General features: G+C 42.8%; 1 protein-coding gene across 5 annotated transcripts in view; it reads left to right on the top strand.

The window, feature by feature from the left end:
* The window catches only part of acot11a (acyl-CoA thioesterase 11a), a 70,255-nt gene that overhangs the window by 30,931 nt on the left and 26,424 nt on the right, over positions 1-12,900 (top strand). For all 5 annotated transcript variants that reach the window (XM_080195792.1, XM_080195790.1, XM_080195791.1 and 2 more), the window contains 2 exons: positions 5,297-5,432; positions 8,617-8,773. In XM_080195792.1, the coding sequence (XP_080051918.1) occupies positions 5,297-5,432; positions 8,617-8,773 (293 nt within the window). The remainder of the gene's footprint in view (positions 1-5,296; positions 5,433-8,616; positions 8,774-12,900) is intronic.

The following is a 12,900-nucleotide window of genomic DNA, read 5'->3' on the forward strand; positions in this document are numbered from 1 at the left end:
TCCCCTTGCCTATCAAAAACCTATCAACCCGCGTCTTAAAAATATTTAGCGAGGCAGCCTCCACCACTTCAACGGGCAGAGAATTCCAGAGATTCACCACCCTTTGAGTGAAGAAGTTCCTCCTCAACTCTGTACTAAACCGCCCCCCCTTTATCTTGAGGCTGTGCCCTCTAGTCCTACTGTCCTTTCTGAGCGGGAAGAGCCTCTCCACCTCTATCCTATCCATCCCATTCATCATCTTATATGTTACAAGCCTCACGTCCAGGTTTTACAGCTTGCACATACCGGCAGCTATTCAACTATGACAGCCACATTAGCCAAACAGAATAAACAATGCCCATTGACATGTTCCGTGTCACATAACTGGAGGTAGTAGGAACCAAGTAAATGCCAGTGTGTCCTAACTCTCATGGAGGAGATGTGGCTGACCATTATTGGTTTACCTACTGTCTAAGGTTGTGGCCACTGGTGGGGCTGAGTCCACTGAAGCTGATAGTATCCTTATTCAAAATCCTCTTTTTCATATCCCTCTTCCCGCTTATCTCATAATCTCTCTGATTTACAAACTGCTTATAATGCAAGCAGCCATCTCTTATTATCCCTTGTTCCCCACACCACAATCTTACCCACGTGGTTCTCTCCTTTCAGACACCCAAGCGATACATGCCTGACCAAGCAGTTCAGGAACAGTAAAAAGATGGTGATGAGGAAGACACAGGACCATCACTTGATTTCACACTCATAGAGACCAGCTCAGGTACTAGCACTGCACGTCTCTTGGAGGAGAAATCAAAGGTGGCATTTGTAGGTGGTGAGACACCAGGCACAAGTGTGCTGCAATCAGGGCACAGAGCAAGTTATGTGTGTCAAACAGTGTGCATCTGACTACAAACCAGAGATCTAGTCAGGGGCAGGAACCTCTTGTTCTCCAGGACTGCTTGATGGAATTCCCAAGTTGCTTTCTGTAGAATTATTTACTTGGATTTTACATGCAGGCACAAGGTGAATTATAAAGCAAGAAAATCTGATTATGGGTCCTGTGCTTTTTTTTTAATTCCTGGGCATTTATTGTCCATCTCTAATTGTCCTTGAGAAGGTGGTGGTGAGCTGTCCATTTGATCTACTGCAGGCCATCGAGTATAGGTATTGTTCTCAGCTGTAGTGCTGTTATGGAGGGTGTTCCAGATTTTTGACCCAGTGACAGTGAAGAAACAGAGATATTGTTCCAAGTCAGGAAGATGTGTGACTTGGAGGGAACCTTGCAAGAAGTGCTGTTCCCATCGTCTGTTGCTCCTGTCCTAGCTGAGAGGGGTGGCTTGTTTGAAAGTTGCTGCTGGGAGAGGCTTAGTGAATTGCTATGGTGCATCCTGCAGATGGTGCTCACTGCTACCACTGTGTGCTGATGGTGGAAGGAATGAATGTTGAAGTTGGCAGAGAGTGCTGATCAAGTGGGCTGCTTTGTTTCAGATGGGGTTGAGCTTCTTAAGTGTTGTTGTAGCTGCACTCGAGAGTATTCCATTCTGACTTATTCCTTGTAGATAGTTGACAGGCTGTAGGGAGTCTGGAAGTGAATTACTCACTGCAGAATTCCCAGCCTCTGGCCTGCTCTTGTTGCCACAATATTGAAATAGCTGATCCAGTTTAGTTTCTGATCAATGATAGAGCCCGGAATGATTATGCCAAGGGAAATCAGTTATGGGAAGCTGTATGTATGCCGTGGAGAAATTGTTAGATTTGAAGAGTCACAGAATGGTTACAACATAGAAGAAGGACATTCAGCCCTTCATGTCCTTGCTAGCTCTGTACAAGAGCAACTTGGCTTGTCTCACTGCTACACTTTTATCTTAAAGCCTGCAAATCTCTTTTCCTGCAGGTCATAATGCAATTCCCTTTGAAAGTCACAATTGAATCTGCCTCTTCGCACTCTGGGAGGCAGTACTTTCCAAATCCCAACCAATCACTGCATAAAAAGCTTTTCCTCCTTGGCTAGTTGCGTTAAATGGGTGAAATGGGTGTCCTCTGAGTTTCAATCTTGCAAATCTGCTTTGTCCAGACTGCACCATGATTTTGAACAGCTGTATCAAATCTCCTCTTGATCTTTTTTTCTCCGAGAAAAACTACCCCAGTTTCTCCAATCTATTCGTGTAATTGAAGTCCCTCATCCTTGGAACCATTCCCATAAAACTTTTCTTCATGCTGTCTAATACCACATATCCTTCCTGAAGTGAAATGCCCAGAATTGGACACTGTACTCCAATTGAAGCTGAACTGGTGCTTTATAAAGGTTCACCATAACTTCCTTGTTTTTTTAACTTTATGCCACAATTAATAAATCCCAGGATCTTATATACCTTTGCCTTCTAATCTTTTCAATTATGTACAGATACCCTCAAGTCCCACTGCTCCTGCACTCCCTTTAGAATTGTATTCTTTATTTTGTATTGCCTGTCCTCATTCTTCCTACCAATATGTATCTCAATACATGCCTCTGCATTAAATTTTGTTTGCCACACATCTGATCATTCCACTCACCTATCACAATAGTTCCAAGTTTTATGTCATCTGCAAGTTTTGAAATTGTGGCCTGCACACCTAAGTCTAGATCATTAATATAGATCAAGAGAAGCAGCAGTCCTAACACTGACCTTTGGGGAGTTCCACTATATGTCTTCCTCTAATCCAAAAAACAACCATTCACCACTACTATTTTTTGTCACTCAGCCAACTTCATAATCCATGCTGCTGCTGTCCTTTTTTATCCCATAGACTTCAGCTTCATTGATAAGCCTATTATGGAGCAATTTATCAAACTGGGTGAGCCCGTGTGCACCACATAAATAGCATTAACCTCAACATCCTCTCTGTTGCCTCATTAAAAACGCTATCAAATTAGTTGCACGTTATCTTTGCTTAACGAATCTGTGCTCACTTTTCTTAATTAATTTACATTTGTTCAAGCGACTGTTAATTTTGTCCCTAATTATCATCTCTAAAAGCTTTTCCACCAGTCGAGGTTAAACTGACTGGCTTGTAGTTGCTGGTCTTATTCTTGCACTTTTCTTTAAACGAGAATGTAATTTTTGAAATTCTTCAGTCCTCTGGCACCCCCGCTATAACTAAGGAGGATTGGCACATTATGGTCAGCACCTCTACAATTTCCACCCTTCTCTCAGTATCCTTGGATGCTTCTCAGTCCAATCCGATCCTTAGAATCGTAGCAACTTTAAGTACAGCTAGCCTTTTTAGTACCTCTTTATCATCAGGTTTTAGCTTATTAAGTGTGTTCACAAGCTTTTTTTTCACGATGGCTTTGGCAACATCTTCCTTCTTGGTAAACACCAATGTAAAGTACTCATTTAGTGCCTCAGTCACGTCCTCTTCTTCCATGTATAAGTCTGTTTTTTAGATCTCTAATCATTCCTAGTCCTCCTTTTACCACCCTTTTACTATTTAAAGCTTTTAAAAGACTTCGGGATTCCCTTTTATATTAGCTGCCCATCTCTTCTCATATTCTCTCTTTGCTTCACATGTTAATTTTTTTTCTGAAATGTCTATATTCAACCTGGTTTTCACCTGAATTTATCAGCCTGTCTTCTATCATAAACTCTCTTTGATTACTTCATCTTACTTTATCTTTTTTATCATCCTGGAAGCTCTGTTTTGTTTGTCTTAGCATCACCGCCTCCTGGGAATGTACCTTGACTGTGCCCAAAGCCTCTTGTCTTGTTCAGTTACATTTTTGGCTGCCAATCTTTGGTTCCAATTTACCTGGACTAGATCTATTCTCACCCCGATTTAAAGTGGCCCTCCCAAAATTCAATTATTATGGATTGCTCCATGTCCTTTTCCATAGCCATCCTAAATTTTCTGTTACTGAAATCAGTGCCTCATAAGTGGCATTTAATCTAGTTCACCCATCTCATTCCCCAGAACTGGATCTAACAACACCTCCTTCCCCACTGGTCTGAAACATACTGATCCTCATTTGTTGGATATAGTCATTGCCTGGCATTTGTGTGGCACAAGCATTAATTACCACATACCAATCCAAGCTGGAGGTTATCCAGGTTTTTCTGCACGTGGGTATGGACTACTTTTCTGCATTACAGTTTCCACGGGCAAAGGCAACATTTGTACCATATTTAGCTGGGCATTCTCCATTCATGACCATGTTGATGGGCAATTTGACACCCAGATTCATCACATTCAAACTTCATCTTATTCTCACTAGATATCCTAATGTGGACTTCTAGCTGGATCACGAGGTAATGAGAGGGAGCCTGCCATTGCCACTTTTACCATATTTGGCAAATGAACCCAGTGATTTATTGGATAATTTTTCCCAAGTAGCTTCAGCACCACACAACTGCCAGGGAATGACCATCTCAAACAAGAGGGAACCTAACCAACTCCCCTAGATATTCAATGGCATTACCATTGCTGAATTCCCCACTATCCACATCCTGGGGAGGTTACCACTGATCAGATACTGAATGGACCAGCCATATAAATATTGTGGGTAAGAGTTTAAGGAGGGGCTGGGGCTGGGAAATGCAGTGAACCGTTCAGATATCCATTGACTTTGGTGGAACTGGAAATTTCCGCTGGCAGAAGGGACAATAAAGTTCTGCCTTGTGGCTACAAGAGCAGGCCAGAGACTGGGAATCCTGCAAATAGTAACTCACCTCCTGATTCCCTGAAGCCTATCCACCATCTACAAGGTGCAAGTCAGGAATGTAATGGAATACTTTCCATTTGTCTGGATGGATGCAACTCCAACAACACTCAAGAAGCATGACACCAACCAGGAAAAAGACCTTTTAATTGGCACCCCATCCACAAACATTTAATCCCTCCACCACTGACGTATTGGCAGCGGCATGTACCATCTACAAGATGCACTGCAGCAACTCACCAAGGCTCCCTTAACAGAACCTTCCAAACCTACGACCTCTACCACCTTGAAGGATAAGGCAGAAGGTACATGGGAACACCACCACCTTTAAGCTCTCTTTCAAGCCACTCACCATCCTGACTTGGAAATATATCACCATTCTTTCACTATTTCTGGGTGAAAAATCCTAGAACTTCTTCCCTAACAGCACTGTGGGTGTACCTACATCACATGGACTTCAGCGGTTCAAGAAGGCAGTTCACCATTACCTTCTCAAGGGCAATTAGAGATTGGCAATAAATACTGGCCTAACCAGTGACACACATCCTGTGAAAGAAATTTAAAAAGGATGGTCTTTTTTCAATGTTTAATTCATTAATGTAAATATCCATTTCTTGCCAGGTTCAGCTGAAGCCTACGGTTCCCAGAACCTCTGGAGAGCAGATGGAGTACAGCATTGCTGCCGAACGGCGCCGGATGAGGTTACACCACCTGGAAACTATCAAAGATCTGGTCTCCTCCAGTACAATTCAAGAAGGTAGTCATTTTGTCCTCTCCCTGCCCCTGCTCCACATGCAACTTTAATGGGGGACTAAGAAAGTAATGTACAAAATAGCAGCCTTTATAGTTGTCATCCACTCAAGCCAGATTATTCAAAAATGTTGGATTTGCATCACCTCCATAGGATGTACGACCTAACCAGCCCATGCCAGTGTTAATGTTCCACTTTAGCCTCCTCCCATCTTTAATCATCTTAATCTACTGTTGTAACAATGCTTGTTTAGTTTCCTCTTGAATATATCTATACTTTTTACTTCACCCACATTCTCACCACTCTTTGGGTAAGATATTGCTTCTGAATTTCCTACTGGATTCCTTGGTGACAATCTTTTTTGATGGTTCTAGTTTTGCCCTTGCCCACAAGTGGAAACACTCTGTCTGTCCACTCAATCAAAATCTTTCAGAATTATAAACAATCCTATTAAGTCACCCCTCAGCCCCATTTTTACAAGAGAGAAGAGACCCAGCTTGTTGATTTGTTCTGTGTATATATCTCCATACATTTCAGGTATCATCCTTGTAAATCCTTGTTTCTGCACCCTCTCCAGTGCCTCTATATTCGTTTATAATATGGTAACTGGAACTGCATACAATATTTTCAGCGTGATCTAACCAAGGTTCAGTATAACTTTTCTACTTTTCAATTCCATCCCTCTAGAAGTAAAGCCTAGGGCTTTGTTGCTTTTTTAATAACCTTGCTAACCTATGTGTAGTTTAGTATCTGAATACAGTCCTCATTAACGATGGCCTGAAGTATTGTGCTTGATAATACAAATGGGAATCATAGAACCCTACAGTGCAGAAAGAGGCCCTTCAGCCCATCGAGTCTGCACCCCGAACACAATCCCATCCAGGCCTTACCCCCATATCCCTACATATTATACCCACTAACCCCTCTAACCTCCGCTACCCTGGACATAAGGGGCAATTTCTTAGCATGGCCAATCAACCTAACCCGCACATCTTTGGACTGTGGGAGGAAACCAGAGCACCCGGATGAAACCCACACAGACACAAGGAGAATGTGCAAACTCCACACAGACAGTGACCCAAGCCGAGAATCGAACCCAGGACCCTGGAGCTGTGAAGCAGCAGTGCTAATCACTGTGCTACCGTGCCGCCCAATCACTGTGCTACCGTGCCGCCTGGAAGTAAATCACCATTTGCTTAGTAATTTGGCACTCAGCTTTGATTGATCGAACTGAGTCAGTCAGCCAAATAGCCTGACAGCGCAAGCTCAGTGATAGAAGATGGCCACTTTGGAGCGGTGCTTTGAACTAACCAGGGAATATGAGTTTGTAGCACAACAGAGATTTTCAGAAGGAATCCAGATCCAATTTGAGACAGAAACTGGTCAGCACAGAATGTGGTTCATATGGTTTCCTGTTGGGTGATGTCACTGCCAACTCTGATAAATGAGAAAACACTCATAACTTAATCGAAACTGCTTACACTTTACCTCTCTCTCTTGTTTCTTGCCACCTTTTCTTCTCTCTTCAAGATGGGTAAGTGACATCTGACAGAACTGTTTCTTGTTGTTAAATGTCAGTTTATTTCACAGTAAATAATGTGAAACTTTCAACTGAAGAGGTGTATGGAATTTTGAATTGAAATTCATATTTTTGATCACTTTCTCTCTCTCTCTCTTTTCCTCCCTACCCCACATTTACACACACTCTCTCTCTCTCTCTCTCTCTCATTCATTATCTCTCTCTCTACGTCAGATTCATTCTCACTCTTTCTCTCTGTTTTCCTCCCTACCCCACATTTACTCTCTCTCTCTACGTCAGATTCATTCTCACTCTCTCTCTCTCTCCGCTTCACATTCATTATCTCTCTCTCAGTCTCTCATTCTTTCTCATTTCCCAGCTATGAGGATTAGGTTCACCTCTGTTTTCTCTTTCATCGCTGCAATGAGAGAGGCACAGGAATTTCCCAGTCTGATTCCTTTGTTCAGAGCAGAGGAATTCCTCAGTTTGGGGATTTTCCAGTTTGAGAGTTGGCACTATTTTCACTGTTCTGGGACTCAAACATAGACCAAAAAAACAATAGTGTGATACTTCATTCCAGTATTCTCCAGGACTTTCTGTTTGTCAAACAATGACTAGGATCAAATTCCTGAGGTGATTTCCTTCTGGCTGTGTTATGCAGTAAAAAAAAAATGAAAATTCTAAGGGCAGGATTTTTATGGCCTTGCTCATTCCGAAACTGTAAAATCCCACCTGAGGTCAACAGACCTTTCCACTGTCTGCCCCTCGTCTGCTCCAATTCCTGTGGCAGGCGGGATGGTAAAATTCCAGACTAAATCTCTGCACCAGAGAAGAAATCCATGAAATAAGTAAACCCATTTAACCATTAATAAAATCTTAATACAGAGGTGAGAGGCAGTGGAGAGCTATGTTGTGACAGCAGTCTGTAAGAAGTCTCACAACACCAGGTTAAAGTCCAACATGAGCTCACGGAATCATGAGCTTTCCGTGCACTGCTCCATCATACACCCGATGAAGGGGCAGTGCTCCGAAAGTAGTGACTCCAAATAAACCTGTTGGACTTTAACCTGGTGTTGTGAGACTTCTTACTGTGCCCAAGCTAGTCCAACGCCAGCATCTCCACATCATGACAGGAATCAGTTAGTGCTGATGACACATTCTCTATGGTGCCCTGTTCCATCAGAAGACAATTAACTGTCCGTTTCTTCAGCATTTTTATTTAATTGAATTGTGCACATGTATGAGCAGGCATTTAAATTGACAATTGTATTGCCTGTGGACAGGAGAGAATGGAGAACTTTGTCTCCCTTGTGCATCTTGAACTGCTGAGCAAGTCTGTTTGTACTCCGAGGACTTGTGACAAGAAGTGAATTTGCAATATTCCAATTCTCTCCCCGCACCTCGTGGTGCACTAAGACAGACTTTTCCCTGTTTCCATAGCTGGTAATTCCCGGAATAGGCCTCTAGTCTGGCACCAGAATTTGTAATATGAACTAGTTAAACTAATAACTAATGTGGCTTTGTCACTGGAGTAAGGTACTTGATCAACCTTCTTGTACAATTTTACTTCAGTGGTTGTTCACATGGATTACAGGGGTAGGATGCCCTGAGCTGGTCTTTAAGTGAAAAGCTGAGATATGGTTTACATGTGAAATGTGTTTATTAAACCAGATCCGAGTGGTGAAGAATGGCAGAGTGCAGTTCCAGCTGGGAAGACCAGGGTAGAGAGCATCGAGCTTGTCCTACCACCCCATGCCAATCACCAGAGTAACACTTTCGGAGGACAGATCATGGCTTGGATGGAGAGCGTTGCTGCAATCTCAGCAAGGTCAGATTTCTGTTGTGTTTGTTTGCTGTCCCTTCTTTCATAGGCTGTTAGCTGGTCAGCTGGAGCCCTGGTGCTGCTCAATAGTGAGCTACCACCAGAGCACTGCAACTTCAATAAGGATGAAGAATGTTTCCCATATTGACCGGCCTCCAGTGCCCTAAGAATTTTCGTTTTGTTTTACTGCATAACACAGCCAGAGACAATCATTTCAGTGATCAGACTCTGAAGATAGGATAAAATGACTTTTAAAAATATTTTCATTGAGCCATAGAGGTTTACAGCATGGAAACAGGCCCTTCAGCTCAACTTGTCAGTGCCGCCCCTTTTTTAATCCCTAAACTAGTCCCAATTGCCCACCTTTGACCCATAATCCTCTATACCCATCTTACCCATGTAACTATCTAAACACTTCTTAAAAGACAAAATTGTAGCCGCCTCTACTGCTACCACTGGCAGCTTGTTTCAGACACTCACCACCCTCTGTGGAAAAAATTGCTCTGCTGGGCCCTTTTGTACCTTTCCCCTCTCTCCTTAAACCTATGCCCTCTAGTTTTAGACTCATTTACCTTTGGGAAAAGATATTGACTATCTTAGCTGATCTATGCCCCTCATTATCTTATAGTTTCCTATAAGATCACCCCTAAGCCTCCTGCGCGTCAGAGAAAAGAGTCTCAGTCTATCCAGTCTCTTCTTATAACTGAAACCATCAAGTCCCGGTAGCATTCTAATAAATCTTTTCTGCACTCTTTCTAGTTTAATAATATCCTTTCTATAATAGGGTGACCAGAATTGTACACAGTACTCCAAGTGTGGCCTTACCAATGCCTTGTACAAATTCAACAAGACGTCCAACTCCTGTATTTAATGAAATCGATTGGTCTGGGTGCTGTTTCAAAAATTAATTTTAGGGTTGAGATTTCCCAGACCTTCAGGCTACTTCCAGTAAGGTTATCCCTTTAAGTCTCCTCGAACTATCCCTTAGTTGAGGACTCTCAGTTCAAATCAAGTGCCGCTGGCATCTTTAGCAGGGCAATTACATAGAGTTAAGGGGATGGGGCCCAGGTGGGATTGTTGTCAGTGCAGGCTTGATGGGCCTAATGGCGGCCTCCTGCACTGTCAGGAGTCTATGATTCTGTGAAAATTGAAGTTGAGTGATTTTTGAAAACTCACATGTATTGTGAAGGCTTAATGGCCACCTTCAAATGCAGTGTTTAGAGGTTTGTGGCATGGAAACAGGCCCTTCAGCCCAACTTGTCCATGCCACCCTTTTTTTAAAGCTCCTAAGCTAATCCCAGTTGCTCGCATTTGGCCCATATCCCTCTATACCCATCGTACCCATGTAACTATCTAAATGCTTGAATTGAATATTTGACCTTGTCCCTTCTGTTATTCAATGACCTCCCATTTTTGATTGGTAATTTTTTTGATTGGCAGTTTTCATTGCAGTTTATCACTTGCTGACAGGTACTGGGTTACCTGCAAAGCTATAATTCACAGCTACTTTATGAATATAAATTATGAATATAAATTATGAATCAACTACAAGAGCTTTGCAAATGCAGTATGGTAAAGGAAACTAAATTGAGATTCAAGAAGTGTGATAAGCAGATAAAATGTGCACCAGATATATATTTGTTTATAGATGGATAAATCTAGATATTTAGGTACAATTATCAGTCTTTGTTGTGCTAACGGTAATTTGGAGTGTATGGAGTGGATTTTCATCTGTTCCTCCTAAGCGTAAAACATCTTTTTGGCAGTGCAGAGAACTGAAAATCAGCTGGCAGAGAATTTATCCTGGGGAGTGGAGGCTCTGTGATCTCCCTGCTGACGTGCTGGGCTCTCCTTGCATTGAAGATGGGGATCTTTCTGGGGCCTCCAAGATGTAGCAGGATTTTAGAGCTTTGATCTGATCTATTGGTTACAGGATCACCTAGCTCTTTCTGTAACATGCTGCTTCCACTGTTTAGCATAGATTTGGTCTGCTCTTGTAGCATCCCCAGGTTGGCATCTCCTCTTTAGGTATACCTGATGCCTGTCCCTGGCATGCCCTCCTGTACTCTGTCCACTGTCTTGATAGTGATGATAAAGTGGGGAATGTGCCGGGCCATGAGGTTACAGGTTGAGGTGAGTGCAATTCCATAGCGCCTCATGGATGCCCAGTTGAGCTGGTAGCACCACATAACACAATAGAGAGTGTTTTAATTGTGAAGATGGGACTTTACCTTCACAAGGACTGTGCAATGGTTATTCTCAATATATTGTCATAAATAAAAATGCCTGTGACAAGGCCCACTAGGTTTTTCCTTCACGTTGGTTCTCTTACTACATGCCACAGGCCCTGTCTGCTTGATATGTCCTTTCGGACCTGGCCAGCTCAGTCTGTGGTGGTGCTACCAAGCTAGAAATTGAAGTTCCCACCTGAGTACATTTTGTGCCCTTGATGCTCTGAGTGATCCAATTAGTGTTCAACATGGAGGAGCGCTAACTCACCAGCTGAGAGAGGGCGGTTTCTGGTAATCAACAGATTTCTTTGACCATAAGAACATAAGAACTAGGAGCAGGAGTGGGCCATCTGGCCCCTTGAGCCTGCTCCGCCATTCAATAAGATCATGGCTGATCTTTTCGTAGGCTATGCTCCACTTACCCGTCCGTTCATCATAACTATTAGTTCCTTTACTGTTCAAAAATTTATCTATCCTTGCCTTAAAAATATTCAATGAGGTAGCCTCAACTGCTTCACTGGGCAGGGAATTCCATAGATTCACAACCCTTTGTGTGAAGAAGTTCCTCCTTAACTCAGTCCTAAATCTGCTTCCCCTTATTTTGAGGCCATGCCCCCTAGTTCTAGTTTCACTCGCCAGTGGAAACAACTTCCTGCTTCTATCTTATCTATTCTCTTTATAATCTTATATGTTCCTATAAGATCTCTCCTCATTCTTCTGAATTCCAATGAGTATTGGAATTCAGTTTACTCAGTTCACTCAGTTTACTCAGTGTCTCCTCATAAGCCAACCCTCTCTACTCCGGAATCAACCTAGTGAATCTCCTAGTGCACCCGCTCCAGTGTCAGTATGTCCTTTCTCAAGTAAGGAGATCAAAACTGTACACAGTTCTCCAGGTGTGGCCTCACCAGCACCTTTATACAGCTGCAACATAACCTTGCTGTTTTGAAACTCCATCCCTCTAGCAATGAAGGATAAAATTTCACTTGCTTTCTTAATTATCTGCTGCACCTGCAAACCAGCTCCTTGTGATTCTTGCACAAGGACACCCAGGTCCTTTGCACAGTACTATGCTGCAAGTTTTTAACCATTTAAATAATAATCCCTTTTGCTGTTATTCCTACCAGAATGGACCATCTGCCAGATTCTCGCCTGCTCACTTAGACTATCTATATCCCTTTGCAGAGTTTCAGCATCCTTTGCACACTTTGCTCTGCCACTCATTTTAGTGTCACCTGCGAATTTTGACACACTACACTTGGTCCCCAACTCCAAATCTTCTATGTAAATCGTAACAATTGCAGCCCCAACACTGATCCCTGAGGCACACCACTGGTCACTGATTGCCAACCAGAAAAACTACCATTTACCCCCACTCATTGCTTTCTGTTAGTTAACCAATCCTCTATCCATGCTAATATATTACCCGTAACACCTTGCACCTTTATCTTATGCAGCAGTCTTTGGTTCAGCACCTTGTCAAACGCCTGCTGAAAATCCAGATACATCACATCCACAGATTCCCCATTGTCCACTGTACATGTAATATTCTCAAAAAATTCCACCAAATTAGTCAAACATGACCTGCCCTTCATGAACCTATGCTGCGTCTTACCCATCTTTGCCCATCTTTGATCTGATACCAGGAGACTTCACTGAGTCTGGAGACCCTCTGAACTGTTCCCACCATCTGTGGTGGCCTGGCCTACCAGTCAGACATGTGAAAGTAAAGTCACCATAATTACAAATAACCAAAGCTTCTCTCCCCTTTGAAGGAGAGAGCTGACTGATTTTAACCTGGGAGTCATCACACCTCAGGTGAGGGGCAAGATTGAGAGGGTGGACCTTCATGAATAACCTCAGCTCAGGAATTGTACCTGTGCTGTTGGCATCACGCATAAA

This window comes from Carcharhinus amblyrhynchos, chromosome 9 (assembly GCF_965287045.1).
Source record: "Carcharhinus amblyrhynchos chromosome 9, sCarAmb.v2.hapA, whole genome shotgun sequence".
In the NCBI taxonomy this organism is placed as follows: Eukaryota; Metazoa; Chordata; class Chondrichthyes; order Carcharhiniformes; family Carcharhinidae; genus Carcharhinus; species Carcharhinus amblyrhynchos.